At 53.3% G+C, this 27479-nt stretch overlaps 1 protein-coding gene across 1 annotated transcript in view; it reads left to right on the top strand.

Moving 5' to 3' along the window:
* Nucleotides 1-684: 684 nt before the first annotated feature.
* Nucleotides 685-27479, top strand: part of IPPK (inositol-pentakisphosphate 2-kinase) — a 48355-nt gene continuing 21560 nt past the window's right edge. The window contains exons 1-8 of the mRNA XM_047100493.1: nt 685-881; nt 7257-7304; nt 8884-8979; nt 11765-11831; nt 13418-13539; nt 14635-14724; nt 22585-22643; nt 23034-23106. Coding sequence (XP_046956449.1) covers nt 801-881; nt 7257-7304; nt 8884-8979; nt 11765-11831; nt 13418-13539; nt 14635-14724; nt 22585-22643; nt 23034-23106 — 636 coding nt within the window. The 5' untranslated portion in view covers nt 685-800. The remainder of the gene's footprint in view (nt 882-7256; nt 7305-8883; nt 8980-11764; nt 11832-13417; nt 13540-14634; nt 14725-22584; nt 22644-23033; nt 23107-27479) is intronic.

The following is a 27479-nucleotide window of genomic DNA, read 5'->3' as shown; positions in this document are numbered from 1 at the left end:
CCTCGAGCTCAAGGTCCACGAAACCCACTCCTCTGGCAAAAGCACCACTTAGGAGTCCACTCGCCTCTCGGAGCCACGCTTCCTCGTTTGTACAGTGTACAGAGCGCTACCTCGTGGGACTGCGGGGTGATTCTGCGTCGGGTAACGAGCAAACGGTGATATTAATAACTCGTGTGAGATGAGTCACATCCCACTTTACAGAAAAGGAAGCGGGGGCTCGGAGCCGCCAAGTGCCTTACTGGGGCTTCCACATCTCGGTGGTCCAAGGTCCACGGACCACGCACTCCCCCGACCGCCATAGCCCCCGGCCTGTGTGGACGCCCCCGTCCCACTTGCCAGCTCGCCCGTACACCCCACTGCCCGCCGGCTGGGCTGCGTCTTCCCTATCTCCCAGGCCGCCGAACCTCTACTCCCGGCCACGCCGGTCCCGGGCGCCGAGGAGCCGCCGGCTCCTCCCGCTTGCCTCACTTCCGGCGCCCGGGGCGGAAACCTCCTTTCCTGTTCTAAAATCCGCGCTCCGGAAGTGAGTCATGTGCCAGCATCCAAGATGGCCTCCTGCCTATCCACCGTAGTGGTCAATGGAGGGGAAGCGGGCGTAAACCCGGAAGTTGCCCGGCTTGGCCATGGCAGCCACCGTGGGCGTGGCTTCCGGCGACTAAGAGCCTGGAAGTCGGGGCCGCGGGGTCGAGGGGAGGCCGTGGCTGACAGGCGCTCCTCCCCCCGACGGCGGCGGCTGCTGCCCAGGCGGACCGGCGGCTTCCAGCTCGCGGCCGCGTGAGGCGCCAGGGCCGCACCGGGGGATGGACGAGGGGAAGATGGACGAGAATGAATGGGGGTACCACGGGGAAGGCAACAAGAGCCTGGTGGTGGCCCACGCGCAGGTGAGCGGCGGAAGGTCGGCGCGGTCCCGGGCCATCGCGCCGCCCTGGGGTAGTTCCGCATCTCCCCAGCAGCAATCCCCCACCCAGGGTCGGGTCCAAGACCTTCTAGCACCCCCTCCCCCGCCCCGGGTAATTCCGCGTCCCCCTAGCAACACTCCCCCTCCCCCCGTCGGATCCGGATCCTTGACACCCCCCCCCCCCCACCCCAGGGTCGGGCCCAAGATCCCCTAGCACCCCCCTACCCCGCCCTGGGTAGTTCTGCATCTCTTCAGCAACACTCCTCACCCCCAGGGTCGGGTCCACGACCCCCCTGGCGCCCCCTTCTTTGCCCCGGGTAGTTCCGCGTACCCCCAGCAACACTCCCCACTCCCCTAGGGTTCGGGTCCACGACCCCCTGGGGCCCCCTCCTCCGCCCTGGGTAGTTCCGCGTCCCCCCAGCAACACTGCAACCCCCGTCCTGCTCGGTGCGTTTCCCGCCCCCAGCGCTCCCCTCCCCCCCCCCCCCCCCCCCCCCCCGGTCAGTGCCACGTCCTCGTAGCACCTCTTGCCCCAGCCCCAGGCGGTGCCACCTCCGACTGCCCAGCTGCGGGGGTAGCGGGAGCCGGGATGGGAGTCCCCGCAGCTCTGGAGGTTGAAGAAGGCAAGTGCCCGGGATGGTGCTCTCCCTCAGCACGGAGGGAGTTTATCCTTCAAGACGCAGGGAATTGCCCCGCCGCTGCTGCCGCCAATAATAATGGAGTATTGCCCACAGGTTCTTCTCCAAAATCTTCTAGGATTTAAAGGGGTTGTTTTTCTTAATTCGGTGAGGGCTTTCAGAAAGTCCAATAAGGACTCCCAAGAAGGTGAATCCAGGAAGAGAAGCTTGTGGATTTGTGTGAAGCCCCAGATCTCCCTGACGTTCTGCTGATACAACCAGGCTGGAATGTGGTGGGCAGGGGAGGAGCCCTAGGTGTTGCGTCGGGCGCTGGGCGCCTGGGGGGCGGGGGCCGGGCCCGGGCGGGTGGGTGGGGGAGGTGTTAAGAGCTTGGGAATTGGAGTCACGCAGAGCTGGGCACAGTCCCAGTTCTACCGCTGCCTGGCCCAGACTCCCTTTCTGCATTTGGAGAGCGGAACTAGTAACAAAACCCCTGTCGTGGAGTTGGTACAGGATGAGGTGAGCAGGAGCTGGGCGAGTCATGCCTGGCAAGTGAAAACTGTCATTCCCTTTGGACTCGGGTTAGAGCCCTGACCCAGTCCAGCAGCTCCTACAGGCTGGTGCGGGCTCTGGGGGTTGCCTGCTCAGTTGTTTCTGCGCTGGTGTGCTGGGTCAGCTGTAGGGCAAGCTGTGGCCACACAGGTGGCCCCTGTTCTGCCTTTGCATTTTGTTACTCCTGGCACAGCGAGGGGAGCCGAAGAACGAGACTGCAGGCTTTGCTCAGGGTCTTCGATGAATGGGGGTGAGGCCTAACCTAAAGCTGTTCTTTGTGTGGTCCGCTGGGCCCCTGGTGGTTCCTGGGTGGGTGAAGCCTGGATATTCCCGCACAAGTCTCTTTTGTTGTCAGGTTATCGTAGTGACCCCTGAATCATTTCACAGAACAAGCACCCGTCTTCCAATTCCTTAGTGGGACGAGTGGTGTATCTTCATGTTATGTAAGGCTAAGGCTTCGTTTAGAGTGGGGCTAAGGGACCGAGTTTCAGAAGGTGTGTCAGGTGAAGGAGCAAGTTCTGGATCTGGAGTAAAAGTACATCAGGCCCGGAGATCACTGGCCTCCGAGGACCACCCTGCAGGGTAGCTGGGCCCCTCCCTCACCGCATAGCTCTGGCTCTTAGGGCTTGTGTTTCTGTTTCCTTTCCCTTTTCAACTTAGTCACCAGGCTACCCTGGACCTGTGCTTTTCACGCTTTATCTATTTTTTTTATTATTTTAAAGTTTATTTATTTTGAGAGTGAGTGTGCTTGGGGAGGGGTGGGGGGAGGTGGCTGGCAGGGTAGGGAGAGAGTCCCAAGCCGGCTCGCTGTCAGTGCAGAGCCAGTCTTGGGGCTCGAACTCATAAACTTCATGGTCATGACCTAAGCTGAAACCAAGAGTTGGATGCTTAACTGACTGAGCTGCCCAGGAGCCCCCCCCCCCCCCCCCCCGCTTTATTTTAAATCTAAATTTGTTCTGTGCTCATTTCTGCTCGCTTGGTGTTAGTTCCTCAGTTATCACCACAAGTGGTCTTGGGGGAGAACGTTTCGGCCAAGTGAGGGTTCTGACTGCCTCTTGGATGTGGGGAGGCCTTTGTGCTTGGCCTGGGAAGGAGGACAGAGCCCTGCTGTGCCCAAGGAGAGGGTGCACGTGCTGTGAGGGTGAACGTGTGTTCCTGCTCCCCAGACCCCACCTTGTTTATCCCAAGGTAGAGGGCGGCCTTGCCGGGGCTCTCCCAGGTGGGGAGAGCCTTCTCTCCCTCCTTCTCTGGAGAGCATCGTCGACGTGCAGAGCTGTAAGTCCTCAGCAAGTGGCAAGGCCGTCTTCCCTCTGCAGCATCAGGACACGTGGCACCTTCAGGTGGCCAGTTCCGAGGCCCGTGGGGTGACAGCCTACCAGGCTGGGAGGGCTGGGGGAGTGTGGCACTCGTAGACCGTGGCCTGGGCGTGGAGGAGGAGTGTGGGCCGCCGGGGGGCGGTGGCACGGGGACACGCTTGGGCTGGGCCGCAGCAGACCTGAGGGTAGGCCAGCTCCAGACAGGGCGCCCTCGGCTTCCCCATCACTCCTCCCACGCCACAGCGGGCCGGGTGCCCGCTGTCTGCCCCCTCCGCCTGGTGCTCAGCGCCCCCGGGTCCAGCTGTGCGGTGTCCACCCGGGCGTGGAAACCACCCCCCGCCGCCAGCCGCTCCAAGGGTGCGGACTGCCCGGTGGGGCTCCAGGCACCCGCCCTATGGCGGGGTCCTGGGCAAGGGCGGCTCCCCGGTGGGCATGCACTTTGCTGCAGCCCAGGGACGCCGTCGTTGCCCCAGTGGCTGCGCTTCTGCTCACGGGGAGCTGTGGTGAAGCCCGTAGCTGCCTTCCTGCGTGCTGCCGGGATTTCTGTCCGCACTCACTGTCCTGACCTCGTCAGGGGCTTTGGCTCTGTGCTGTCCTGGGTGGGTCGCTGAGAGTCTTGTTCGTCACTCCTCTCTGGAGTGTCTCCGGTGGTGGGAGTGAGCCGCCCTCCAGGTCCCTCGCCTTGGGGTCGTCACACTCAGCTGTGGGAACGTGTTCCTCCGTGGACAGAGGTGATGCCAGGGACCTGCCAGCGAGGGTCTCCTACAGAAGTACGAGGGAAGCGCTCGTTTCTGCCTCCTGAGGTGTCCCGGCCTTTCTGAGACCAGACGGTGGTGGATCCTCTGTCTCTGTGATAGTTTTGAGGTCCTGGGCGTCTGTCCGGGTCCATCCGGGTCCTGAGGATGTGAGGTCCCAGCAGTCAGGGCATCCGATTGTCTTCTCGCCTCATGTTCAGGGTTTCTGGTTTGTGTGTCACCCTTCCTAATGGGGAGTGTGCAGGCAGGTGAGAGTTGTTCTGGTTTTCTGTCTTTCTCTCTTCCTCTTTCTCTCTCTCTCTTTTGAATGGAACACATTCCCAAGTCCCAGGCCACTCCCCTGTCATTTTCTGCTGAATCCAGTTCAAAGAGTCTGAAGTTTTTGCTCTAGTATTTTTTTTTTTAACAAGTAACATTATTTGGAATTTTAATGGTATCTGTTCAGGTTGATGTTCGGCTAGGTGAGGCCTCTGCGTGGGGCCTCGTCTGTGATTATTCCCAAGGTCACCTGCAGTCAGGTGGTTAGGATTTGTGGTTTGCAAATGGTTTTCCCTTTGGTGGTTGCCAGCCCCGACCTTGGTGAGCTGCGCTCTGCCCCGGGGGGGGGGGGGCACGGGTGTGTGTGGTCTAGGCCTCGTCTCCCCCGGGGGCCTGGTGGCTTCCCGCCCATGCCTGTGCCCGCTTCCTCCTCCTAGTCAGGACAGCAGCTGCCCTGCTGACCAGGAAGGTTTCTGTGTCACCTGCAGAAGGATCAGTCCGTAGTACGGGGTCATGCTGGCTGTGTGTTTGCACACCTGCTCCGTGCTCATGTGGCCTTGGAGGGTCCGGGGGGGGGGGCCTTGAAGGCCGCCCACGGACTTGCTAGTGCTTCTGTGTGACACCCTCACTGTGTGTCCCGTGCAGCTGGGGTTTGCCTTACCAGTCCTCCGCTTCTCTTCGGGCTGTCGGCCTCTGCATCTTCGCAGAGGTCACCTGAGCGCCCCTTCCATCGCAGCCCCCCAGGTGTGCCCCCAGGTGTCAGCCGGGCTCACACCTCCGCCACCACATCAGTGCTGTGGCATCTGTGGGTCCAGAAGAGGCAGCCCAAGCCTGGAAGGGAAAGCGTCCTGCCCGGTGCAGGTCCCTTCTGTCCCCGTGTGTCCTTCCCGTCTGGCCTCCCCGTGGCATCCTGGTTCCCCCTGGTGACGTGTCTCGGTGCCATCCACTCTGCGAGGCTGTCAGCCCAGCACCTGTCCTGGCTCTCATCCCCTCGGCACCCTGTGGGCTGGTGATGTCACCAGTAGCGGCAGCTGGGGCGGCCCCCCGAAGGGCGAGTCTTCCCGTTGTGGTGTTTCTTGCTCCTTCCCTTAGAAGTTGTCTGCTCTTCTTGGCCTGTCCTGGGCCACCTCCTCTCCCCGGTGGAAGACCCGGCCTGGGCCCGTCCTTGGTGTCACCTGCCTTGATCCCACCTGCAGCCTCCCTCCCTCGGGCCTCACGTGGGCAGCTGTCCCTCGTGGTGGTTTTTTGTGGTCTTTGATTCTTATCTGATACCAGTTACTGCCCCATAAAATACAGAATACCGGAGGGAAGAAGGTGGAAAACATCCAGAATTTTCCCACTCAGAAAATAATTTTTGTTAACCACTTTGGTGCACTTCCTTCCAAGATGTGCTTTTACTGGTTGAAGAGTCCTTTGTGTCCGTCTCGTTTCCTGCTTTCTCACTCAACTTTACGGCACAAATACGTGGAAAACCTTCACCCCGCGCTCGAGGCTGCAGGCCCCTTGGGCAGCCAGAGTCCCCGCACCTGTGCTGGGCTGGCCGTCCAGCGTTGGGATGGCCGAGATGGGTTCTCAGGGCCCCAGGCGTGTCTCCCAGGCCGTTCGCTCCGCCCCACCTGGGGCCTTCGAAGCAGCCAGTATTTGTCCTCCGTTTGTGACAAGTGGTGGCCTTCACTTTGGGCTTTGAGGTGGTTGAATGTGCGTGTGTCACTCCTCTGTTTGTTGGCTTGATTTTCAGCTTGAGAAGATCCTAGACTCTCACGTGGTGTCCTCAAGGATGTGAATGGTGTGGCCCTCGGCTCCGCAGCCCGTCCCTTTCTCTCCTCTTTCCCGGTGCTTGGTCCTTGACGTTAAGACATTGTCCACTTGTTGCTCCCTGGAGACACTGTCACCAGTGTTGAGTGCTTCTGGACTTTTTCATACAAGCTGAGTGTGCATATACTTTGTTTAGAAACTTTTATTTTGTGGGGCGCCTGGGTGGCTCAGTTGGTTAAGTGTCCGACTCCTGATCTCGGCTCAGGTCATGATCCCAGGGTTGTGGGATTGAGCCCCGTGTCGAACTCCTTCCAGAGCTTGGAACCCGCTTGGGATTCTTTCTCTACCTCCCTCTGCCCCTCCCCCGCAGGTGCATGTGCGTGCCTTGTCTCTTTCTCTCTCAAAGAATAAGTAAATCATAATAAAGTATTTTATAAGCTTTCAAAAATGAAGGGTAGCAAACCTCTAGAAAAGTGCTCCAGTCGTCGGTGTGTATGTAGCTACATATCACAAAGCACATGGACCCGTAATCCCATGACCAGCCCCTACTGGAATGTTTTTCAGGGACAGTCCCACCCGCCTGAGGCACGTTCACCAGACCTTGGTCTTACTCGCTTTTGAACTTGACACGGGTGGAACGGTACCCATACATCCCCTCTTACCCGTGTTTGTTTACACACACGTGTACGAACATGTTTATAAAACTGGGTTCCTTTATAAGGCCTGTCCTGTAACCTTTCCCGTTTCCGAGTGGGTGGTGGCCGCACGTGTGTCTGTGAGCAGGGACCTCCGTCTCCCATAAACTGCAGCACCTTGTCCCACCGTCTGGAAGGCCTCCTGCTGTGTTTAGCCTCGTCACTGTTGTTGGCCGGGTGGGTCGTTTCCCTTTTATTTGGAACTATACGTCATCCTTTCGCACGCAGTAGCTAGAATCTTCTCTGCACTCTAGTTACTTCTGTAAGATTAATTCCTGGGGGTGAGCTGGCTGGCCCGGGGGAGCCAGGTTTTCTTGCCTGCCCTGTGACCCAGTGCCGGCTCCCTTCCTGCCTCCCCCGACCCCAGGCTTCGGGTGGGCACTGACCAAACTTTGTTTTATTTCTGATAGCGTTGTGTGGTGCTGCGTTTCCTGAAGTTTCCTCCAAACAGGAAGAAGGTAAGATTGGTGGGTTTGCCACCCAGTCGTTAAAATAGTTGATTAAGAAAACACTGAATTTTTTTTCTGACGTGGAAGTATTAGTGCTAACTGTAGAAAGCTAAATGTGACACAGGCTCTCGGTGCAGAAAGTGGGGGTGTCCCCAGTTCCCTCACGGCCAGCGTCTTGACCTGCCCGGGTCACCGTGGGTGCCCTGGGAGGGCCCTGGGTGCTGAGCTGGGACACCCAGGGCCGGGGCTCAGCTTTGCCACTCGCTGGCTCCATTTCCCCATCTTTGGGAGTGTAGCCACGAAAGTGGAGTTGGTGATGCCCGCAGGCAGCGTGACAAGTCACGACAGGCCATTCAGGTGGAGCGCCAGGTTTCCGTTCGCTGAGTCATCTGGGCCGAGGGAAGCTGGTGCTGCTCTGTTGCCTGCCCGCCGCCCCCAGTAGCAGCGAGTGTCCCCCTCCAGCGGGGGAGCAGCAGTGCTTGTCGGGGGATCCCGTCCACGCAGGTGGCGGGGGGAGCGGGAGCGCGGAGTCCGTGCTCGTCTGGGGCAGGAAGAGTCCGGGGAGGTGGGGTGGACGGCTGTGGAAATGAGGTTGGCCTCGCAGGAGAGAAGGGGACCGAGGGGGAGAGCCGAGGCTGCCCGGGGCCTAGGGACGGCGTGGTCTGTGTGGAGGAAGGCGGCCCCAGGCAGGAGGGCGTTTTCCTGCCTCCGCTGCCGCAGGCAGCACACATGGTGGTCTGTTCCTGTGGGATCCAAGCAGATCTGAGTGGAAGCTAGAACGTTCTCCAGGCAGCTTCCTCCCCCGCCCGCCACCCCGGAGGCGCCTGAAGCTTGTGGAAAGGCCAGCATTCTCTGGATGCCTCCCTCCGCTTTCCCCGCTCAGACTCACTGAGGCGGCGTCTTCGAAGGCAACAGTTTGCCTTTATTTTCTGAGCGGTACGACGTGGCACCAGTCACGTAGGGTGGAGAGCTGTGTGTGGCAGTCCTGACAAGAAGAGCTTTCTGTCGGGAGCTCTGTGGCTGCAGCTGTAGGGTGCCACCCCGAGGGCCCGCGGCCCTTTGTCGCGTGTGGTTCCGCTGCAGGCCGTGGCAGCTCCGTCCAGAAGCTTCCCAGAGCCCCGGCCGCCTCCCGGCCCCCTGCCAGAACCCTGCCGTCCACCCCGGACTTGCTGCCTTGGGTCGGAAACCTGTTCTCCCCCAAACCTCACGGCCTGCGGGCGCGTCACGAGCCTCCGACTGGGGAGGACGTACTTACTCTATGTACATCCAGATGCTGAGGACCGAAATGTAAACACCCGGTGATTTTGGGCCGTGGCAGATTTTCAAAGTTGTGTTCCTCAGAGGGCGCACCTGGGCCGCTGGTGGGATCCCCATGGGTCCCGGGTGGGAGGAGGGCAAGGGGGGCAGACGCGGTTCTTGGGCGGATGGTGTGGAGTCTTGGGGCTGTGGGACGGGAGCTCTGGCGGGGCCGGCGGTCACCGGCGAGGCTCGCCTTCCTCCCGGGCCAGGGCGCCTGGCGTGTGCGTGGTGCCGCTTGCTCCCTCGGAGGCCCCGGTCGTTGAGGCTCCCCTGTGCTTGTCCATTACAGGCCTCAGAAGAGATATTTCAGCACCTACAGAACATAGTGGACTTCAGCAAAAATGTCATGAAAGAGTTTTTGGGGGAGAACTATGTCCACTGTGGGGTAAGTGACTTTTACGTACACGGTCACGGAGTCTGCGTTCGCACGCTCTGTGTCCGTAACACCAGCTTCTCAAGCGTAGTCTGGACCTTTGTGCTTCCGGACAGCCCTGTGGTCTGCTTTCCCAGTGCTCTTCTTCTGTGCTGCGCGTGAGCACGGAGCAGGTAGTGTTCCCGTCTTCTAGACGACCAGCCTGAGGTTCAGAGAGACCGCGTGAGGTCCCCATTTGCTGGGACCCCTGGTCCCCGCCACCCTGCTGTCACGGGGGGCTCCCGCTTGGTGAGGGTCTCGACAGAGATCCAGAGGCATCGCTGAGCCCTCTGCTGCTGGTGGTACCCCAAGCGAGTTGGGGAGGAGTGGGGCCCCCACGCTGGGGATGTGTGTGACCTGCCTCTTGGGAAAGCCTGGCTGAGGCCCGTGTGGCATGATGGCCTCCCCCGGCCCTTGGGTGGTCTGTGCTGCTGGCTCTTGCTGCCGCTTCTTGCCAAGGGGTGCCTGTTACAGACGAAGTCATGTTGGGACACGCAGGAGGGGGCACTGAGGCAGCCACGGCGGCCCTGCGTCCTGGCGGCCCTCAGCAGGTGGCGTCCGTCCCCTGCCTGGGGGCGGCCATCCTCACGTGCCACGGTGCCTGGCGCTGCTTCTCGGAGAGCAGGGCCCTGAACCGACGGGAGCTCTGTGGTTCGGAGCTGAGAGCGCGGCCTCTGTTTGCAAATACTGTGGCTTGAGCTCATCCTGAGAAGCCGGCACCGAGGAGGTAGAGGGGAGGTTGTCTGAAGTGTAAGGGTTGCCTGACCGAGTAGACTTCAGGCAAAACGTCCTCTAAGGGGGTCCCCTGACAGCTTGGGACGTGTTGTCGGTGCTGCTGGGGGTCCGTCAGGGCTGTGGACCCCTTCCAGGCTGACGCCACCGCGGAGCCGGCTGCTGGCTGGGGGCCTCAGCACCTCCTGATGTGGGCTCACTGAAGGGCTCTGAGTGTTGCTCTGACCTGGCCCTGGCTTCCCAGGCTCATGATCTGAGAGATGACCTGTCCTTTTCACAGCTTCCTGCCAGCCTCCAGGGGCAGCCCCGGGCAGCGTGGGGCCACAAAGGGGCAAGAGGTCCTGCGGCTGGGACCGCCCCTGCTGAGGTCCCCGGCTGTCCAGTTGAATTGTGAAGGCCTGAAGCCCGTGGCTGTGAGAGCCCTGCATCTGTGAGCGGCCTGGACGGTGTCTGAGTGAACGTGGGTGTGCTGACTGCCAGCTTTCTTCTTGAGGACGGGGCATTTCTCTGTCCTGCAGCTCTTGGGGGAGCTCTGGACGTTTTCTCCCAGGCGGGGTCAGCAGTGAGGGCGGTGGCAGCTCAGGGTCCCAGCCGACGGCGGCCTGGTAGGGAGGAACAGCATCGGGGCTCACGCGGTGCTCTGTCTCCAGGTTTGGTTCTGTCTGTGCACAGTGGACGGGCCTTCGGGAGAGTGTGAGCCCACAAGGTCACATCCAGGGAGCATCCATCCCGCTTACATACCCCCTCTGCCTGGAGACCCTGCCAGAGTGAGACACAGCCTGCTTTTTCTCCCTTGGAGATGGGGTCCGCACAGGACGGGCTGCATGAGGCCACCGTCAGGCGACAGCAGCGTGTGTGTATGCGGGACTGCTGACACACGCTGGTCACCAGTGTGTGTGTAGATAGGCCCACTGACACCGGTCACCGGTGTGTGTGTGTGTGTGTGTGTGGACGGGACCACTGACACCAGTCACTGGCGTGTGTACGTGGGACTGCTGACACCGGTCATCAGCCTGCGTGTGGACAGGGGCTGGTCTGGGGACTGGTCTGGGCCTGTCTCCACAGGAGCTGGAGGTTGGGAAACAGGGACGAGGCTGTTCCCCTTGTGCCTTCAGGGGTTTGTGTCCTCAGTACCATGGATGGTTGAGACGCTGATGGAATTTAAAGTGTTGTCTTGCTTTTGTGGGCCTGGTCTTCCCAAAGTGAGTGCCACTAGGGCGGCCTCAACTTGCATTTGAGCGTGATGTGATGGAAGCATTGGCCACATGGTTAGTGAGGGGATGCTGTTCTCCTGGGGAAGCTTCTGGAAGACTGGACCAGTTGCTTCTCTGCCAGCCGCCTTCCCCACCCCCGCAGCCGTCCCTGCATTCCTTCGAGGGCAGAAGCCCATCAACGGGGAACCTGGAGTGGCTACATCCTCCAACTTACACTTCCGGGAGAGGAATTGTGTGGTCTTAACTGTAGTCCTTCTTAAGTTAGTGCTTTGTGCAGGTGCTGGCCACCTGCCATCCCTCTGTCCGTCCGTCAGGCAGGATGACGTGGTTCATGCTGATTCAGGAGTTTGAATCAAGGGTTGGTAAAATGTAGCCAAGTGTTCAGGGTGCCCAAGATAGAGTTCATTATAAAATTGGGGCTTTAAAGTTGTGTAAAGACATGTAGTTCCGCTTGTGGCCCTGGACTGCTACATCTGCTGTTCCCCGCGCTCCCGGGGGCTCCGATGGCTTCTCCCAGCGGGTGAGCACACCCCCCCTCGGTTCCCGGTCACGGTGGCCGGGGTGGCTCGCCCACTGTGGAAGCCAGTGCTCTGAGGATGGCCTGTCGCGTCTCTTTCATCTGGTCGTGTCCTTTAAATAGTAGAGCAGCTTTTATTCCTGAATCCGCATACTGAATGGTTTTTCAATGTGATAAAGTGTTCGTAGCATGAGACGTGCCATTTTAACTGTTTTTGAGCGTGTGCGGTTCTGCGGCACTAGGTCCATTCCCACAGTCGTGCGGTGCACTGAGTATGTTGTATTTGTTCTCACAGGAGGTGGTTCAGCTGCCTTTAGATTTCGTGAAACAGCTTTGTTTAAAGATACAGTCTGAAAGACCAGGTAAGCGTTCCGGCTTCTACATTTTGTTGGTTACTTAAATATTCCATTTGAGAAGAGTTTGACCTGTGACTTGTGTCGGGTAGATGTTGTTTTCAGCAGCTCTGTTGCCAGAAACGTCACCCTCGGCAGAAGTCCTACGAGCTCATGAAGACGATTCTGGGCACCAGACGCTCGGGTGGTCGCAGACAGTGTGTGACCCGGGAAGCGCACCTGGGAGAAGAGGAGCGGGAGGAAGAGGAGGGACTCCGGGCAGGGAGGGTGGCTGCAGGGCCCGCGGGAGGGCCCGCTCCCGGCCGCTAGAATCCACCTGCCCGCTTATTCCCTGCGGGAAGCGCACAGACGTGCGTCTCCGTGGGCGACGGCCTCTCCCCGTGGCCTCCCCGCTCTTGCTCGCGGTGGTGGCGACAGTAGCCCCGTCAGAGCTCTTCCTTCCAGGCAGAGACCGGGGGTGACGTCCCCGGTGTTGAGGCTGGTCCTGGCCCCTCCTGGAACAAGCGGTTCAGGTGTGCCGGAGGCCCGCCTCCCATCCTGGGGTTAGGAAGGAGAAAGCAGACGCGGAGGTTGTGCGCGGGAGCCCCTGGTTTGGGGCGCCGTGAAGAGCAGGACCCCCAGTGTGGAAAGAGCTGCCGAGGGGCAGCCGCCCCAGAGCCGGGACTGGGTTTTGGCTGCTCTCCTTTATTTTTTTATTCTCTTACTTTTTTTGAGAGAGAGAGAGAGACGGCGCAAGTGAGTGGGGGGTGGGGAGAGAGAGAGAGAAGTGGGGCTCCACCAGGGCTCGTGTTCACCTGATGCAGGGCTCGAACTCATGAACCGTGAGTTCATGCCTGAGCCGAAGTCAGGTGCTTAACGACTGAGTCGCGCAGGCGCCCTCGGCTGCTCTCCTTTAGACAAGGGTGGCCTGACGCTTGCCCTAAGGCTCTACGTCATCATTTTAATTACCAATTAAACTGGTCCTACCAGACATCATAAGTACTGGTCCTCGTCGTAAGGGCGACTTGTAACTGGCCTCCTGATGTGAACAGAGGAAAGCTGACTCCCGCTGGGGTCCGGAGGCGTGTGGTGCGGTTGGCGCTGAGGAAGTGGGGGTGTTGGAGGGCCCCGAAGGACTGGTTGTGCAAGGAAGGGGGAGTCGCAGCACCTCTGAGGGTGCTTGCACCTTCGGGGGCTCCCAGGACAGCCCCAGGTCCGATGATTCGCTAGAAGGACCTGGAGCTCCCTGTTGTCCTCATGGCTACGGCTTCACGCACTGAGGGACTCGGTCACACCCAGACGGCCATCTGAGAGACCCAGCACGAACTCCCAGGCGTCCTGCTTGTGCGACTTGGGTGCACAGTGCCTGTTGCTCCTGGCAACAAGGTGTGACCGCGCCCCAGAGGAGTGGCACCAGCCTGGAGGTGGAGTCCCAGATAAGCATGGACACTCCTCAGGCAGGATGGCATGAAGCTTCGAGGGCCTCCCAGGAGTCCGAGGCCAAGGCCTCTCTTGGGCAGGGCCGGCCCTTCCTCCCAGAAGTCCACCGAGTTGCTATGGGCTGTCTCATCTATTCTGTGCTGATCCTCCGGTCTTTTCCCGGCTCTGTCTTTCAGAATCCCGCTGTGACAAGGACCTGGACACTCTCAGTGGCTATGCGTTGTGCCTTCCCAATTTAGCCCGACTTCAGACTTACCGTTTTGTTGAGCACCGGCCGATTCTGTGTGTAGAGATCAAGGTGAACTTTTTTCGAGGGGAACTGGTCGGGGAGGGGAGGGAACAGGGGTCCAGGTTGTAAATGTGTGGGCCGCCTGCCTGGGGCGTGCTTTGCGACAGAAGCTCCTGAGGTCACCCCCCCCCCCCCCCGCCCCCGGGCCTCGTGGCCTCTTCCCAACCCCCAACTCCGTGCATTCGGCTTGTGTCCCGCTCCTGACGTCTGTCACCTGTGCCTTGCTGCTCCGGTTCTCCTCACTGGCCAGGCCTTCAGATGTGGGCCCATGCCTGCTGCTGGGACATGGAGTCAGCCGGGGGCAGGCCCTGGCCGGTGGCCACCAGAAGGAAGAGGCACAGAAGCCTGCGTGACTTTCAGAGCCCTGGTCTGTGCGCCCAGCAGAGGGCCGTGACCCCTGGAGAAGGGCCAGGCCCTGGCTTCATCTCTGCTGCCCAGTGCGCCCACGTGTCCCTAGGGAAGCCTCCTGGGTGTCCCGGGCCATCGTTTTGTCTCCTTCCTCTGAACCTCTGTGGCGGGGCCTTTGGGGTCACCCTGGCTGCTCTGCTTGTCCCTTCAGAGGGTGAGCATCCCGGGTCTCAGATGACAGCCAGCCTTCTGAGCCCCGAAACTGAGTCCTGACAGTCCTGCCCTGGAACTGTGGCTTTGAAAGGCAGCCAGTGTTGCAGATGTCCTGGGAGCTTCCCAGTTGTCCGAGGGGCTTCCCGTTCGCTCCGTCTTGTCCGAGGGAGCAAGGGTTCCACTGTTAGGAGCTGGGTGGGAGCTGGGGCAGTGGGAGCGAGGGTTCCGCTGGGTGGGAGCTGGGGCAGACCCGTTCCTCCAGGCATTGCTGTCACCTCGTGTCACGGTGTGTTATACTTTGTCCGTCTGGTCAGCGATGGAGGCACCTCTGGCCTCCCCAGTGAGGGTTCTGGCCTCGGATTCTGTGGCGGCAGAGCTGTTGATGTGACGAGGGAGGTGTCTGCTCCCCACGGGGCCGTGGACAATAGCGACTCTGGGGGATGTGATACCTGATTCTCCCGGGCGTCACGCTCCGTTATCTTGTCCCCTGAAAGGTATGTGATTTGTCCCTAAACAGTTTTTTCTTCCTTGTTTATTTTGCAGCCAAAATGTGGGTTTATTCCTTTCTCCGGTGACGTTACGCACGAGGTGAAGCACAAGGTGTGCCGTTACTGCATGCACCAGCACCTCAAGGTGAGAAGCGCGGCCGGCCCACGGCCTCTGTGCACAGAGCCTCGGGTGGGGGCGCTGGCCCCATGGTGGGACCCCCCGGAGTCGCCCGACGAGTGAAGAAACAGATGCTTCTGATCTGATTTACTTTTTCTTTTGCAAGTAGTTCATGTTCGCTTTGTTTCAAATCGAGGTATAGTTGACATATCTTCAGTTCACCCACATGAAGTGTATACTTCGGTGGGTTTTAGTAAGTTCGCATGATGGCGCTGCCGTCGTTACTCGAATTCCAGAATAATTTCATGAGCTCACAAAGAATCGTGTCCCCGTCAGCAGTCACTCCCTAAGGCCCCTGTCCCGCCAGCCCCCGGCCAACACCTGCCCTTGTGGACGTGCCCTGGACATTTCCTGTAGATGGAATCCCATACCCGGTGGCCTCCCGTGACTGGCTTCTTCCCCTGAGTGTCACGGTTTTGAGGTTCGTCCACACTGTGGCGCGGTTGAACACTGTTCCGCTGTCTGGGGACACCTCGTTTATCATTCATCTCCTGATGGACATGGGGGTTGTTTCTACCCTTCGGCTGCTGTGAACGTGCGTGTGCATGTTCGTGTTTGAGTCCCTGCTTTCGGTTCTTCTGGGTTGAATTGCTGGGTCTGAGAGAAATTTCTGGAGCAAGTGTTTCGAGCGCATGTCGAGCTATTTCCCATGGCTCTCACACTATTTTGCATTCCCACCAGCAACATCTGAAGGTTCCAGTTTCTCCACATCTTCAGCACATCTTCAGTGCTTGCTTGTGATTGTAGGAAATCCTCGGGGTACGAAGCGGTACCTCACTGTGGTTTCCCCTGCGTTTCCCGAACGGGTAGTGATGTTGCACAGCTTTTACGTGCTCGTTGGCCATTTGTATGTCTTCTTTTGAGACCCATTGGTTCAAGTCCTTTGCCCATTTTTGAATCAGGTTATTTTTTTGTTGTTGAGTTTTAGGGGTTCTGTATATATTTTGGATATTAATTTTTTTATCAGATATGTGATCAGCAAGTATCTTTTCCCATTCTGTCAGTTGTCTTTACACCCTGTCGATAACATCCTCTGATGTACAAAAATTTTTAATTTCACTAAAGTATATGCTGTTTTTTCTTTGTTGCCTGTGCTTTTGGTGTCATAGTCAAATCATTGTCTAATTCAAGGTCACGAAGCTTTTGCTCTAAGGTTTTGATCGATTTTTTGTTAATTTTTATACACGGAGTGAGGTAAGCGTCCGGTTTTCTTTTGCATTTAATTCCAGTTTTCCCAGCACCATTTGTTGAAAGGACTGCCCTTTTTCCACTGAATGGTCTTGGCTTCCTTATTGAAGATCTTTTGGCTATAAATGTGGTGGTTTAGTTCTGGGCTCTCCGTTTTGTTCCAGTGGCCTATATGTCTGTCCTTCTGCCACTATGACACTTTTTTTTTTTTTTCCTGTAGCTTTGTAGTCAGTTTTCTTAAGTTCTTTTTCTTTTAAGTGCCGCTAAAGATTTTATTTTTGTTTTCAGTTTTTATTTTTTATATATAATTTATTGTCAGATTGGTTTCCATACAACACCCAGTGCTCATCCCAAGAGGTGCCCTCCTCAATGCCCATCACCCACTTTCCCCTCTCCCCCACCCCCCACCAACCCTCAGTTTGTTCTCAGTATTTAAGAGTCTCTTATGGTTTGCCTCCTTCCCTCTCTGTAACTTTTTTCCCCCTTCCCCTCCCCCATGGGTTTCTGTTAAGTTTCTCAGGATCCACATATGAGTGAAAACATATGGTATCTGTCTTTCTCTGCCTGACTTATTTCACTTAGCATAACACTCTCCAGTTCCATCCACGTTGCTACAAATGGCCAGATTTCATTCTTTCTCATTGCCAAGTAGTATTCCGTTGTGTATATAAACCACGATTTCTTTATCCGTTCATCCGTTGATGGACATTTCGGCTCTTTCCATAATTTGGCTATTGTTGAAAGTGCTGCTATAAACATTGGGGTACAAGTGCCCCTGTGCATCAGCACTTCTGTATCCTTTGGGTAAATTCCTAGCAGTGCTATTGCTGGGTCATAGGGTAGATCTATTTTTAATTTTTTGAGGAAACTCCAACTGTTTTCCAGAGTGGCTGCACCAGTTTGCATTCCCACCAACAGTGCAAGAGGGTTCCCGTTTCTCCACTGTAGTCAGTTTTAAAATCAGGAAGTCCGAGTCCTCCAGCTTTGTTCTTCTCTTTCAAGATTGTTTTGGCTTTTTGGGACTCCTTAGAGTCGCATCTGAATTTGAGGATTGGATTTTTCATTTCTGCAAAAAAAGACTATTGGAATTTTGACAGAAATTGCAGGAACCTGTAGATCACTTGGGGCAGTGCAACATTCAGACTTACAGTCCGCAAACACAGGTTGTCTTTCCGCTTACTTAGCTCTTTCAGAATTTCTTCCAGCAATGTTTTGTAGCTTTCAGCGTGCAAGTCTTTTACCACTTTGGTTAAGTTTACTTCTAGATATTCTTTTAGGATGTTGTTAAGTATGGTCGTAAATGGAATTGCTTCTTTAATTTCATTTTCAGATTGTTTATTGCTGGCGTATAGAAGCACAACTAATCTTTGTATGTTGATCTTGTACCCAGCAACTTTGCTGAGTGTCTTTCTTACAGATTCTTTAGAATTTTCTGTGTATAGGATCTTGCCATCTGTGAAGAGAGGTTTTTTTTTTTCTCCAATTTAGATGCCTTTAGCTTCTTACTTTCCTCAAATAAACCAGCTGGGAGTTTTTGTAGGGATTCTATCGAATTGCAGATCAATTTGGGAGGTATCGCCACCTTGATTTAACAGTATTGATGTTCTGTGAACACGGGATGTTTTTCCATTTGGTTAGGTCTTTAATTTCGTGTAGTGATACTTCATAGTTTTCAGCGTGTAAGCCTTATACTTGTTTTGTTAAATTTATTCCTAAGTATTTTATTATTTTGGATGCTGTTGTAAATGTTTTTTTTTTTAATTTCATTTTCAGGTTGTTTATTGCATAGAAATATAATTGGTTTTTAAATATATATATATATTTTGAATTGTAGTAGGATACACATAAAATTTACCATCTTAATCATTAAGGTACGTTGTTGTGCAACCGTCACCACCGTCGTCTCCAGAACCTTTTCATCTTCCCAGACTGAAACTCTGTCCTCATTAAATCACTCACGCTTCTTCCTTTCCTCAGCTCCCAGCAGCTGCCATCCTAGTTTCTGTCTCTGAATTTCACCGCTGTGGCTACTCTGCGTAAGTGGAATTATATACAGTATTTGTTCTTTCGTGACTGACTCATTTCACTTAGGTCGTCAAGGTTCATCCACGTTGTAAAGTATGTCGGAATTTCCTTCCCTTTTAAGGCTGAATAATAGTCCCTTAAATGTATACACCACATCTTTAATCAGTTCCTCTAGTGACACACACTGGGTTGCTTCTGCCTTTTGGCTCTTGTGAACAGTGCTCCTGTGAACGTGGGTGTGTAAATATCTCTTGGAGATTCTGCTTTCAATTCTTCTGAGGGTGTATCCAGAAGTAGAATTTTTGGTCATGTGGTGGTTCCGGTTGTAATTACACGGAACCACCACGCTGTTGTCTACTGCGGCTGTGCAATTTTACGTTCCTACCACGGTACCTGAGAGTTCCACTTTCCCCGCACACTCACTGACACTTTTTGTCTGTTTGATAGTAGCCATTCTAACGGGCATGAGGGGAGAAATGCAGTTGTTTTTTTGTATATTGATACCTTATCCTGTCACCCTTGATGACCTTGTTTATTTGCTCTGGTTTTTTTTTTTTTTTTGGGTGGCGGTGGTGGTGGTTTCTCAGGATTTTCTGTATGTGTGATTAGATCATCTGCAAATAAGGATAGTTTTACTTCATTCTTTCCAATCTGGGTGCTCTTTGATTTTCTTCCCTAATTGCTCAGGTTAGAATTTGCAGTACAATTTTGTGTAGAAACAAGAGTGGACATCCTTATCTTGTTCCTGATCTTAGGCAGAAGCTTTCAGGTTTTCACTACTGAGTGTGATGTTCTCTGTGCGTTGGCCATAGGTGTTCTTTTTGAGTTTTTTTGCCCCCCCCCCCTTTTTTTTGTGAATCGTGAAAGAATGTTAGATTTTGCCCTGTGTCTACTGAGAAGACCAGGAAGTGTGCTATTCTTTCTGTTAATGTGGTCTCTTACGGTTGCGTATGCTGAACTGTCCTTGTATTTCTGGGATAAATCTCACTTCATTATAGGTGTATGATTCCTTTAATATGCTGCTAAATTAGGTTAGTTTTTGTTGAGGATTTTTTCTTAAGAGATAATTGGCCTGAAGTATTCTTTTCTGGTGATGTTTTGTCTGGTTTTGGTAGGGTGATAACTGGCTTCATAGAATGAGTTAGGAAGTGTTTCCTCCTCTTTACTCTTTAGTTTTTTGTAAGAGTTTCAGTATTGGTGTTGATTCTTCTTTAATCATTTGGTGAGAATTCACTAGTGAAGCCATCTGGTTCTGGGTTTTCCTTTGTCAGAAGATTTTTGGTTGCCGATTTAGTGCCACTCTTACTATTCTGTTTAGATTCTCTTTCTTCCTGACTCAGTTTTGGTGTGGTGTGTTTCTAAGAATTTGTGCATTTCATCTGATTTGTTCATAGTATTCTTCTAAAATTCTTTTTTTTATTTCTGCAAGGTTAAGTAACATCCTTTCTTTTATTTCTGTTTGTAGTCATTTTTCTTGATCCGGCGAAAGGATTATAGTAATCGTCGATCTTTTCAAAGAAACAACTTTTGGTTTTGTTCACTTTCTTCATTTTTCTCCCTGTTCTCCATTTCATCTGTCTCTGCTCTCATCTTTACTATTTCCTTCCTTCTGTCTGCATTGGATTTAGGTTGGCCTTATTTTTCTAGTTTGCATAGAAAATTGGGTTATTGATTTGAGATTTTTCTTCTTTTTCATATAGGTGTTTACAAGTATAAATTTCCACGTAAGCACTGCTCTCTGCCTCCCATAAATTTTGGTATGTTGCATTTTCATTCTATCTCAATTTTCTGGTTTTCCTGTTGATTTCTTCTTTGATGATTAGGAATGTGTTTAGATTTCTTGTATTTGTGAATTTCAAAAAATTTTTTTTTTTTTCTATTGATTTCTAATTTTATTCCACCAAGTCTGGAGAACATTTGCATGACTTCATGTCTCCCTGAGAATGTTCCATGTTTGCTTGATGAGAATGTGTATTCTGCTGTCGTTGGGTAGAGTGTCCTATAGATGTTTGTGAGGTCTAGTTGGTTTATAGTGTGGTTCAAGTCTTCTGTTTTGTTGTTACTTTTCTGTCTTGTCACTCATTACTTGAACACCTTAAGCTGAACAGTCTAGCTCAGTTAATACCAGTTAATCTCACTGGTGTACGAAGGCTCTGCTCCTCCTAGCTTTGTTGGCTTCCCCCTTACAAGTTAGTCTTCGTACATAGCGTGCTTGTTACTGCAGATTCCTGACGATTGCCTCCTACCGTGTGGCGGACATTCTTTCAAGGAGATGGGATAGAAAAGTTCCGAACAAATTCATGGTCTTCTCTGTTTACCTGCCTGTGTAGTTCCTTTACTGGTGCTCTTTATTTCTTCACGTGGATTCAAGTTACTGTTTAGTGCCCTTTCATTTCAGCCCGAAGGGTTCCCTTTAGTATTTCTTGTAGGGCAGGTTAGCTAACAACAATTTTTTTTTTTTCCAGTTCTTGTTTGCCTGGCAGTGTCTGAATCACTCCTTCATTCCAAAGGATAGTTTTATAGATGAAGAGCTCTTGGTTGACGGTCTTTCGGCACTAAGATTTTCTTGAATGCCTGGAACCAAGCAGTCTTTGCCGAGGGGCTCCGCACGCACGCAGGGACCGCCATCACCACTCAGCATGGCAGTTGCCGCTGTACTCAGCCTTCAGTTCCTCAGAGCCTCAGATCAACAGAAAGCGAGGGCCTTTGAAGGTCTTTCTAGAGCCTGCGCATGGCCTTCTAGAGCCCTGTGTACATCTCATTATTCAGCTTTTCCATTTTAGCATTAGGCTAAGCCTGATTGTTTGCCATGACTGTTACCACTCTCTCAGGTAGCTGTGTAGTGAAACCGTGCTTCACAAATGCCCCTGGGAGGACGCCCCTTCTGCACCTGCTCGGCTCTGAGGTAATGAAGATGGGAGTCCCAGAGATGGGTCATATAATGACCATTCTTTGGGCGTGAGGCTTTGGAGAAACTCCTGCCCCGTTCAGCCCCCCTGGTGGCTGCCAGACTTCCTTTCACCAGGATTGGGGTTGTTGGTTTTTAGGGTTTCCTTGGAGCTGGAGAGAGGGTTGGGAATAGAGCACTAAAAATGCCACAAAGCTGGGGCGCCTGGGTGGCTCAGTCGGTTAGGTGCCGACTTCAGCTCAGGTCATGATCTCACAGTCTGTGAGTTCGAGCCCCGCGTCAGGCTCTGTGCTGACAGCTCAGAGCCTGGAGCCTGCTTCGGATTCTGTGTCTCCCTCTCTGTCTGCTCCTCCCCCACTCGCACTCTGTCTCTGTCTGTCAAAAATAAACATTGAAAAAAAAGTTAAAAAAAAAATGCCACAAAGCTTAGTGTTCTTAGATTTGGCCATTTTTCTTGAATAAACGCTCCCTAGATTGTTGCAAGCCTTTGGTTAATTTTCAGAGTTCTGAAAGTTTTGATTCTGACAGTTTTTGCCAGTTTTCTCATTGCCCTTATGGAGGAGAGAATTTCCAGAGGTCTTTACCACCACCATTTTTGCTGACTCACCCCATCTTTTCTTTGTGTTGTTGTAACTTTCTAGTCTCTTAGGGAAAAGAAGGTATGTGAGCCACTCCCTTTGGGAGATGGTGTTCATTGTCACCGTTCATTTTTAAGAGCTATTTTTTTCTTTGTTCATTTAACTGATACAGTATGGAACTGTAGTAATTAGGTCACCCGATTTCCCAGAGGTAACCCACGTTGTTAGTTTGCACATCCTTCCACACTTCTGCCAACACAAATGTACATACTGTCCTGGGGGCCTGAGATGATGCCTTTCCCCACATGTTTTCTAGCATTTGCTCACTCACATGTGTACATGCATACTTTCATGAAGCAAATATGGGGTCTCAGCATATGCAGTTGCTCTGCTTTTTTCTCTTCATCCTGGAGATTTATTTATTGTGTATCCTTCAAGGCTTTTCCAGTGCATATTTGGATATGACCTGTGGATGCACTTCTTTTTCTTTTCTTTTTTTCTTTTTAGGTAAAGTCACATCACTTCCACTCACCTGAATTGCTTTTTTCCTTGAATAAATGTTGGTGATTTTTACCTTTACCTCTTCTGTTAGTTGGATGTCATTTACTCATTCCTTCACGTATCAAGTGGCTTTCTGTGTCCTGGCCCGTGAGAGCGGATGCGCTGCAAAGTTGTTTCCAGACCTCGCTGTTACAGTTAGGCTGCACTGAACGTCCCCGACCTGGTGACATTCATAGGTTTGCCAAAGTCTGGGGATACCCACGTTTAAAATTTGACGGAAACCAGCGACTTGACTTTCAAAAGGTTGTGCCGATTTGTCTTTTCCCCAACAACATGAAGTTGCTTGTTAGCCATACCCTCCTCTTCCTGAATATTACAAGTTTAAAGATTTGTTCCTCCGATGGCCAGAATTGAGCCCGACCGTTTTGTGAGACTGGTTTGTCGTTTTGGAAAGGTGCTTGCTGCCAGCTGCCCTGCTCCCGTGGGGGGCTGGGGTTTCCTGGGGTTGGAGCCAGGCCCCGCCCCCACTAGTGCTGGTACGCACCCGGAGGTGGTGACCTTCAGCACCCTCGTGCTCACCTCAGCTCTCCCGTCAGTCGCTGACACCGCTTGGCGCTTTCTTAACAGGTGGCAACCGGGAAGTGGAAGCAGATAAGTAAATACTGCCCCCTCGATCTCTACTCAGGGTAAGAGAACGCTTCTCCTTTGTCCCTATGTCACCTTCCATGGGGGTGGGGTGGGGTGGGGTGGGCAGGGGGGGCGTTCTCTGCGGTGGTGGGGGCGGGGGGCTGGGCAGGGCTCCCGGTTCTTGTCCGGGTTCTTGTCCGGGAGTTGCCTCCTCCGGTGACCTTTGGGAGGAGGTGGCTGGGGAGATGTTACCACCAGGAAGGGCTAGAGAGTGGGGTGGGCATGGGGGGCAGTGATGGGGAGCCTCCCTGAGGAAGGCTGGGGGAATGTGGCTCCTTGACCCACAGAGCCTGAGGTTCCTGGCAGCCGCCCCCAGGCCCATGCCCCGAGTCAGGGCCCCTGAGCCACAGGCGGCTTGCAGTCCTATCAGTAGTGTCTTCTCGTCGTAGGAATAAACAGAGAATGCACTTTGCTTTGAAGAGCTTGTTACAGGAAGCTCAGAACAACTTAAAGATATTTAAGGTAAGAGTAGCTTCTATTTCCAGGCACTTGAGCAGTGGGAGTCCAAACTGGGTTGAGTGAACCCGTGGCGCATCGCCTCTGTGACCTTGCAGGTGAGGGTGTCTGGGCTGGGGCTGCCGTGGCAAAGTCCTGCGGTCCTTTTTCCGAGCCTCGTTCCACAGGTGTGGCATCCTGTGACCCCTGGAGTGTGAGACATTAGCTCCTTGAGCACTGGGCGGCCTTGGGCCCAACTCTGGTTCCTGGAGGAGGATGGCCCTGGCTCCGTTGGGCTGTGTCCCTGGGGTACCTCTGTGCATCTCTGATGGGGTGGCCACACCTGTGCTTTTGCTCGTGGATCATTCAGGGAACTTCTAATTCCCAGATCTTGTCAGTCGGTGAGTTCTCGAAGTCCTGTGGCTCATCACCCCGCATCCTGGCTGGGTGGGGGAAGGTTTCTGCACACGGAGCCCTCGCCGTCAGCACAGGCACGGCCATCTGCGGGCTCCCTGAGGCCCCGGGGTCACCTGCTGGCAGGAGTCGAGGCCTCCGTGGGGGGGGTGGGAGCAGGACTGGCCCAGATCTGGAGGAGAGCTCAGTGTGGCCTGTGTTGGAAATGTGTCCCCGCAGGTCCTCCTTGTCCTCTCCCTTCCTCCTCATCCTGGCCCAGCCCCGGGGATGTCCTCATTGGTGTTATGTGTGTGCGAGAGTCCAGGGGTCCAGGCTCGCGAGCACTGGATGTGTGTGGAGAAGCAGGGCTGTCGTGTGTGGGCGGCCTCGTGCCCTCTGTGTCCCGCTCCACGTGGGTGGTGCTGCTCTGTGCACTGCATGCCCCTCAGCGGGCTTGGGCGGGCGGGGAGCCTGTGTGACGAGCTCTCTCCCATCTGGCTCAGAAATGTGGTCCCAGTGAACTGCGTTCACCCCGTCTGCCTCCACCTTCCTGAATCCAGAAAAAGAGGACACGTTTCACAATCAATTCTTTTTTGTTTGTTTAAAATTTATTTATTTAAATTCGAGTTAGCTAACATACAGTGTAGTAGTGGTTTCAGTAGATCCCAGTGATTCATCACTTACATATGACACCCAGCGCTCATCACAAGTGCCCTCCTCAATGCCTGTCACCCACCCGGCCCATCCTCCACCCACCTCCCCTCCGGCAACCCTGTTTGCTCTCTATATTTAAGAGTTTCTCTCTTTTTGTAACGTTTATTTATTTTTGAGAGACAGAGGGAGACAGAAGACCCAAAGCAGGCTCTGAGCTGACAGCAGAGAGCCTGATGTGGGGCTTGAATTCATGAACTGTGAGATCATGACCTGAGCCGAAGTCTGACGCTTAACCAACTGAGCCACTCAGGCGCCCCTTAAGAGTCTCTTATGGTTTGTTTCCCTCTCTGTTTTTATTTTTTCTTCCCTTCCCCTATGTTCATCTGTTATGTTCCTTAAATTCCACGAGTGAAATCATAAGATGTTTGTCATTTTCTGCCTGACTTACTTTGCTTAACGTAACACTTTCTAGCTCCATCTGCCTCATTGGAAATGGCAAGATTTCATTGTTTTTGGTCACCAAATAGTATTCCACTGTGTGTATGTATGTATATATCCATTCATCAGTTGATGGACATTCGGGCCCTGCATAATACGAATTTAGTGCCATCGTGTTATCTGTAGATTTGGTGTTTCTGGTGATAGTCTCTGGTCGTTTGTAGCCTTTGCTGCTTTGGTCTTTTTTTTTTTTTTTTCTTTCTTTTTCTCCACTGAGAGAGTTCCCCTTAAAATTTCCTGCGGGGCTGGTGGAGTGGTCATGAACTCCTTCAGTTTTTGTTTGTCTGGGAAAGCCTTGATCTCTCCTTCTGTTCCTAATGACAGCCTTGCTGGATAAAGGGTTCTTGGCTGCGTATTTTTCCTATTCAGCACATTGACTATTTCCTGCCAGTCCCTTCTGGCCTGCCAAGTTTCAGTGGACAGGTCTGCTGCTACCCTTATGTGTCTACCCTTGTAGGTTAAGGCCCATTTGCCCCTAGCTGCTTTCAGAATTCTTTCTTTATCTTTGTATTTTGCCAGTTTCACTATGATAGGTCTTGGTGTTGAACCGTTTCTGTTGATTTTGAAGGGAGTTCTCTGTGCCTCTTGGACTTGGACGCCTGTTTCCACCCCCCAGATTAGGGAAGTTCTCGGGTATAATTTATTCAGATAAACCTTCTGCCCCTTTTTCCTGTCTCTTCTTGTGGGACTCCTGTGATAGGGATATTGTTTCACTTCATTGAATCACTTAGTTCTTTCGTTCTCCCCTTGTGATTTAGTAATTTCCTTTTGTCACCTGCATCATTTTCCATGATTTTATTTTTATTTTCTATTTCACCTGGTCTCTCCCCTGCTTCTTCTAGCCTCACTGTCAATGTATCTAGTTTGTTTTACATCTCAGGTATGGCATTTTTTTATTTCGTCCTGAATGGGTCTCAGGCCTTTGATTTCTGCAGCAAGTTTCTCTGGTGTCTTCTTCGCTTCTTTCAAGCCCAGCTCGTAGTCTTATGACTGTTGTTCTGAGTTCTTGTTCAGATATGTTGCTTATATCCGTTTTGAGTAAGTCCCTGGTTGTGATTTCTTCTTGACCTTTCTTTAGGGGAGAATTCCTCCGTCTTCTCATTTGGCTAAGTTTCTGTTTTTGTGTGTTTTAAAAGCTTGCTATGTTTTCTGCACCTGAGAGTACCGCTATGTTAAAGGGGTCATACACTGTCCAGGGCTTTGCAGTTCAGGAGGGGTTTCTGGTGTGTGCTGTGTACATTGTGCTCTTGTGTTTTGGCCGCTCTTTCCCGCTGGTCAGTGCTCTGCAGAGCTCCCCCTTGCTTGCCGTGGGGGAGTGTTTGGACCTTTAACTAGGTGTGCTTTGACTCGTTTGTTGAAGTAAGCTAGGAAAAAAGGAGAAAAAAATAAAACCCTGATCCCAAAAAAAGAAAAGGAAAGGGAGTAAAAAACCAGAAAGCTATAAAGCTGATTCCAAAGAAAAAGAAAGGAGGGACGTCTGGGTGGCTCAGTCGGTTAAGCTCCAACTTCAGCTCAGGTCATGATCTTGCAGTTTGTGAGTTCAAGCCCCACATCAGGTTCTGTGCTGACAGCTCACAGGCCTGGTGCCTACTTAAGGATTCTGTGTCTCCTTCTCTCTGCCCCTCCCTGCTTGTGTTCTGTCTGTCTGTCTGTCTCAAAAATAAACATTAAAAAAGAAAAAAGAAAGAAAAAGAATTAAAAAGACTGATCCACAAAATAAATAGAAGGAAATGATAAAAAAAACAAAAACAAACCCCAGAAACTATGAGGCTGATTCCAATAGGAAAAACAAAAACCAAAAACTGCAGGTATCATTTAAATTAAAAAAAAATTTTTTTTAATGTTTTTATTTATTTTTGAAGGAGAGAGAGACAGAGCATGAACGGGGGAGGGGCAGAGAAAGAGGGAGACACAGAATCTGAAACAGGCTCCAGGCTCTGAGCTGTCAGCACAGAGCCCGACGCGGGGCTCGAACTCACAAACTGTGAGATCATGACCTGAGCCCAAGTCGGACGCTTGACCGACTGAGCCACCCAGGCGCCCCTGCAGGTGTCATTTTAAAGCACTCGATTTTCAGTACATTTGGTGCATCAGGGGGCTGGCTGTGCTGATCTTCTGGAGGAGAGGCCCACTGTGCTGGCTCAGAGTCTTGCCCCAGTAGATAAGCAGTTGACGGGGACAGGGGACGGTGTCTGGTGTGAGCAGGTCCCGCCTCCACTGGGGGCCTCTCCGTGGCTCTCTGAAGTCCTGCCATGTTGTTGAAGGGAAAGTGGCGCCATCCCAATCTCTCGTCCCCAGACGGATTCTCATACTCCCCACTGTTCAGGCAGCCGTCACAGAGTAGCGAATCGGGCAGTCAGCTCCCTGTGCGCCACAGCTCTCCTGTGTTTCTTCTTTGGTGTGCTTCGGGGATTCAAAACCCGAAATGTTAGAGGACTTGGCACCACGTGGATCCTCGCCCCTCCTCCAGAGTAGAGCCTCTGTGTGCTGTGTCTGAAGCCCTTTGTCCCCAAGAAGGACCCACGCCTGCACAACGTGCTGAATTTGTGGTGTAGCACTGCTAAAAGCATCAAGGCTCATGTTCCCTCTGGGTGTGCCTCTGTCTCCTGCTGATCCAAGGTCTTTGGCTGGTGCCTGCAGGGTCTTTTGCCCTTAGGGAGGCAGTATACCCTGTTCCAAAAGTACTCTAGGAAGGGGACTGTCCACGCTCCTCACACCTGCTAAGCTGTCTCCTCCGACCGTGGGGATCATTCTGCCGTTCTGCAGATGGATTTTCCTGGGTTTCCAAGTGACCTGGCCTCAATATGGTTGTGTTTGAGGGACAAGGAAAGCCCAGGGTCCCCCTGCTTCTCCTC

Source organism: Lynx rufus, unplaced genomic scaffold, assembly GCF_022079265.1.
Source record: "Lynx rufus isolate CCGP_SWC_20201006 ecotype Redwood Valley unplaced genomic scaffold, mLynRuf1.p SCAF_10, whole genome shotgun sequence".
NCBI lineage: Eukaryota > Metazoa > Chordata > Mammalia > Carnivora > Felidae > Lynx > Lynx rufus.
Note: the sequence above shows the minus strand (reverse complement) of the source record. Positions and strands in the feature narration are given on the sequence as shown.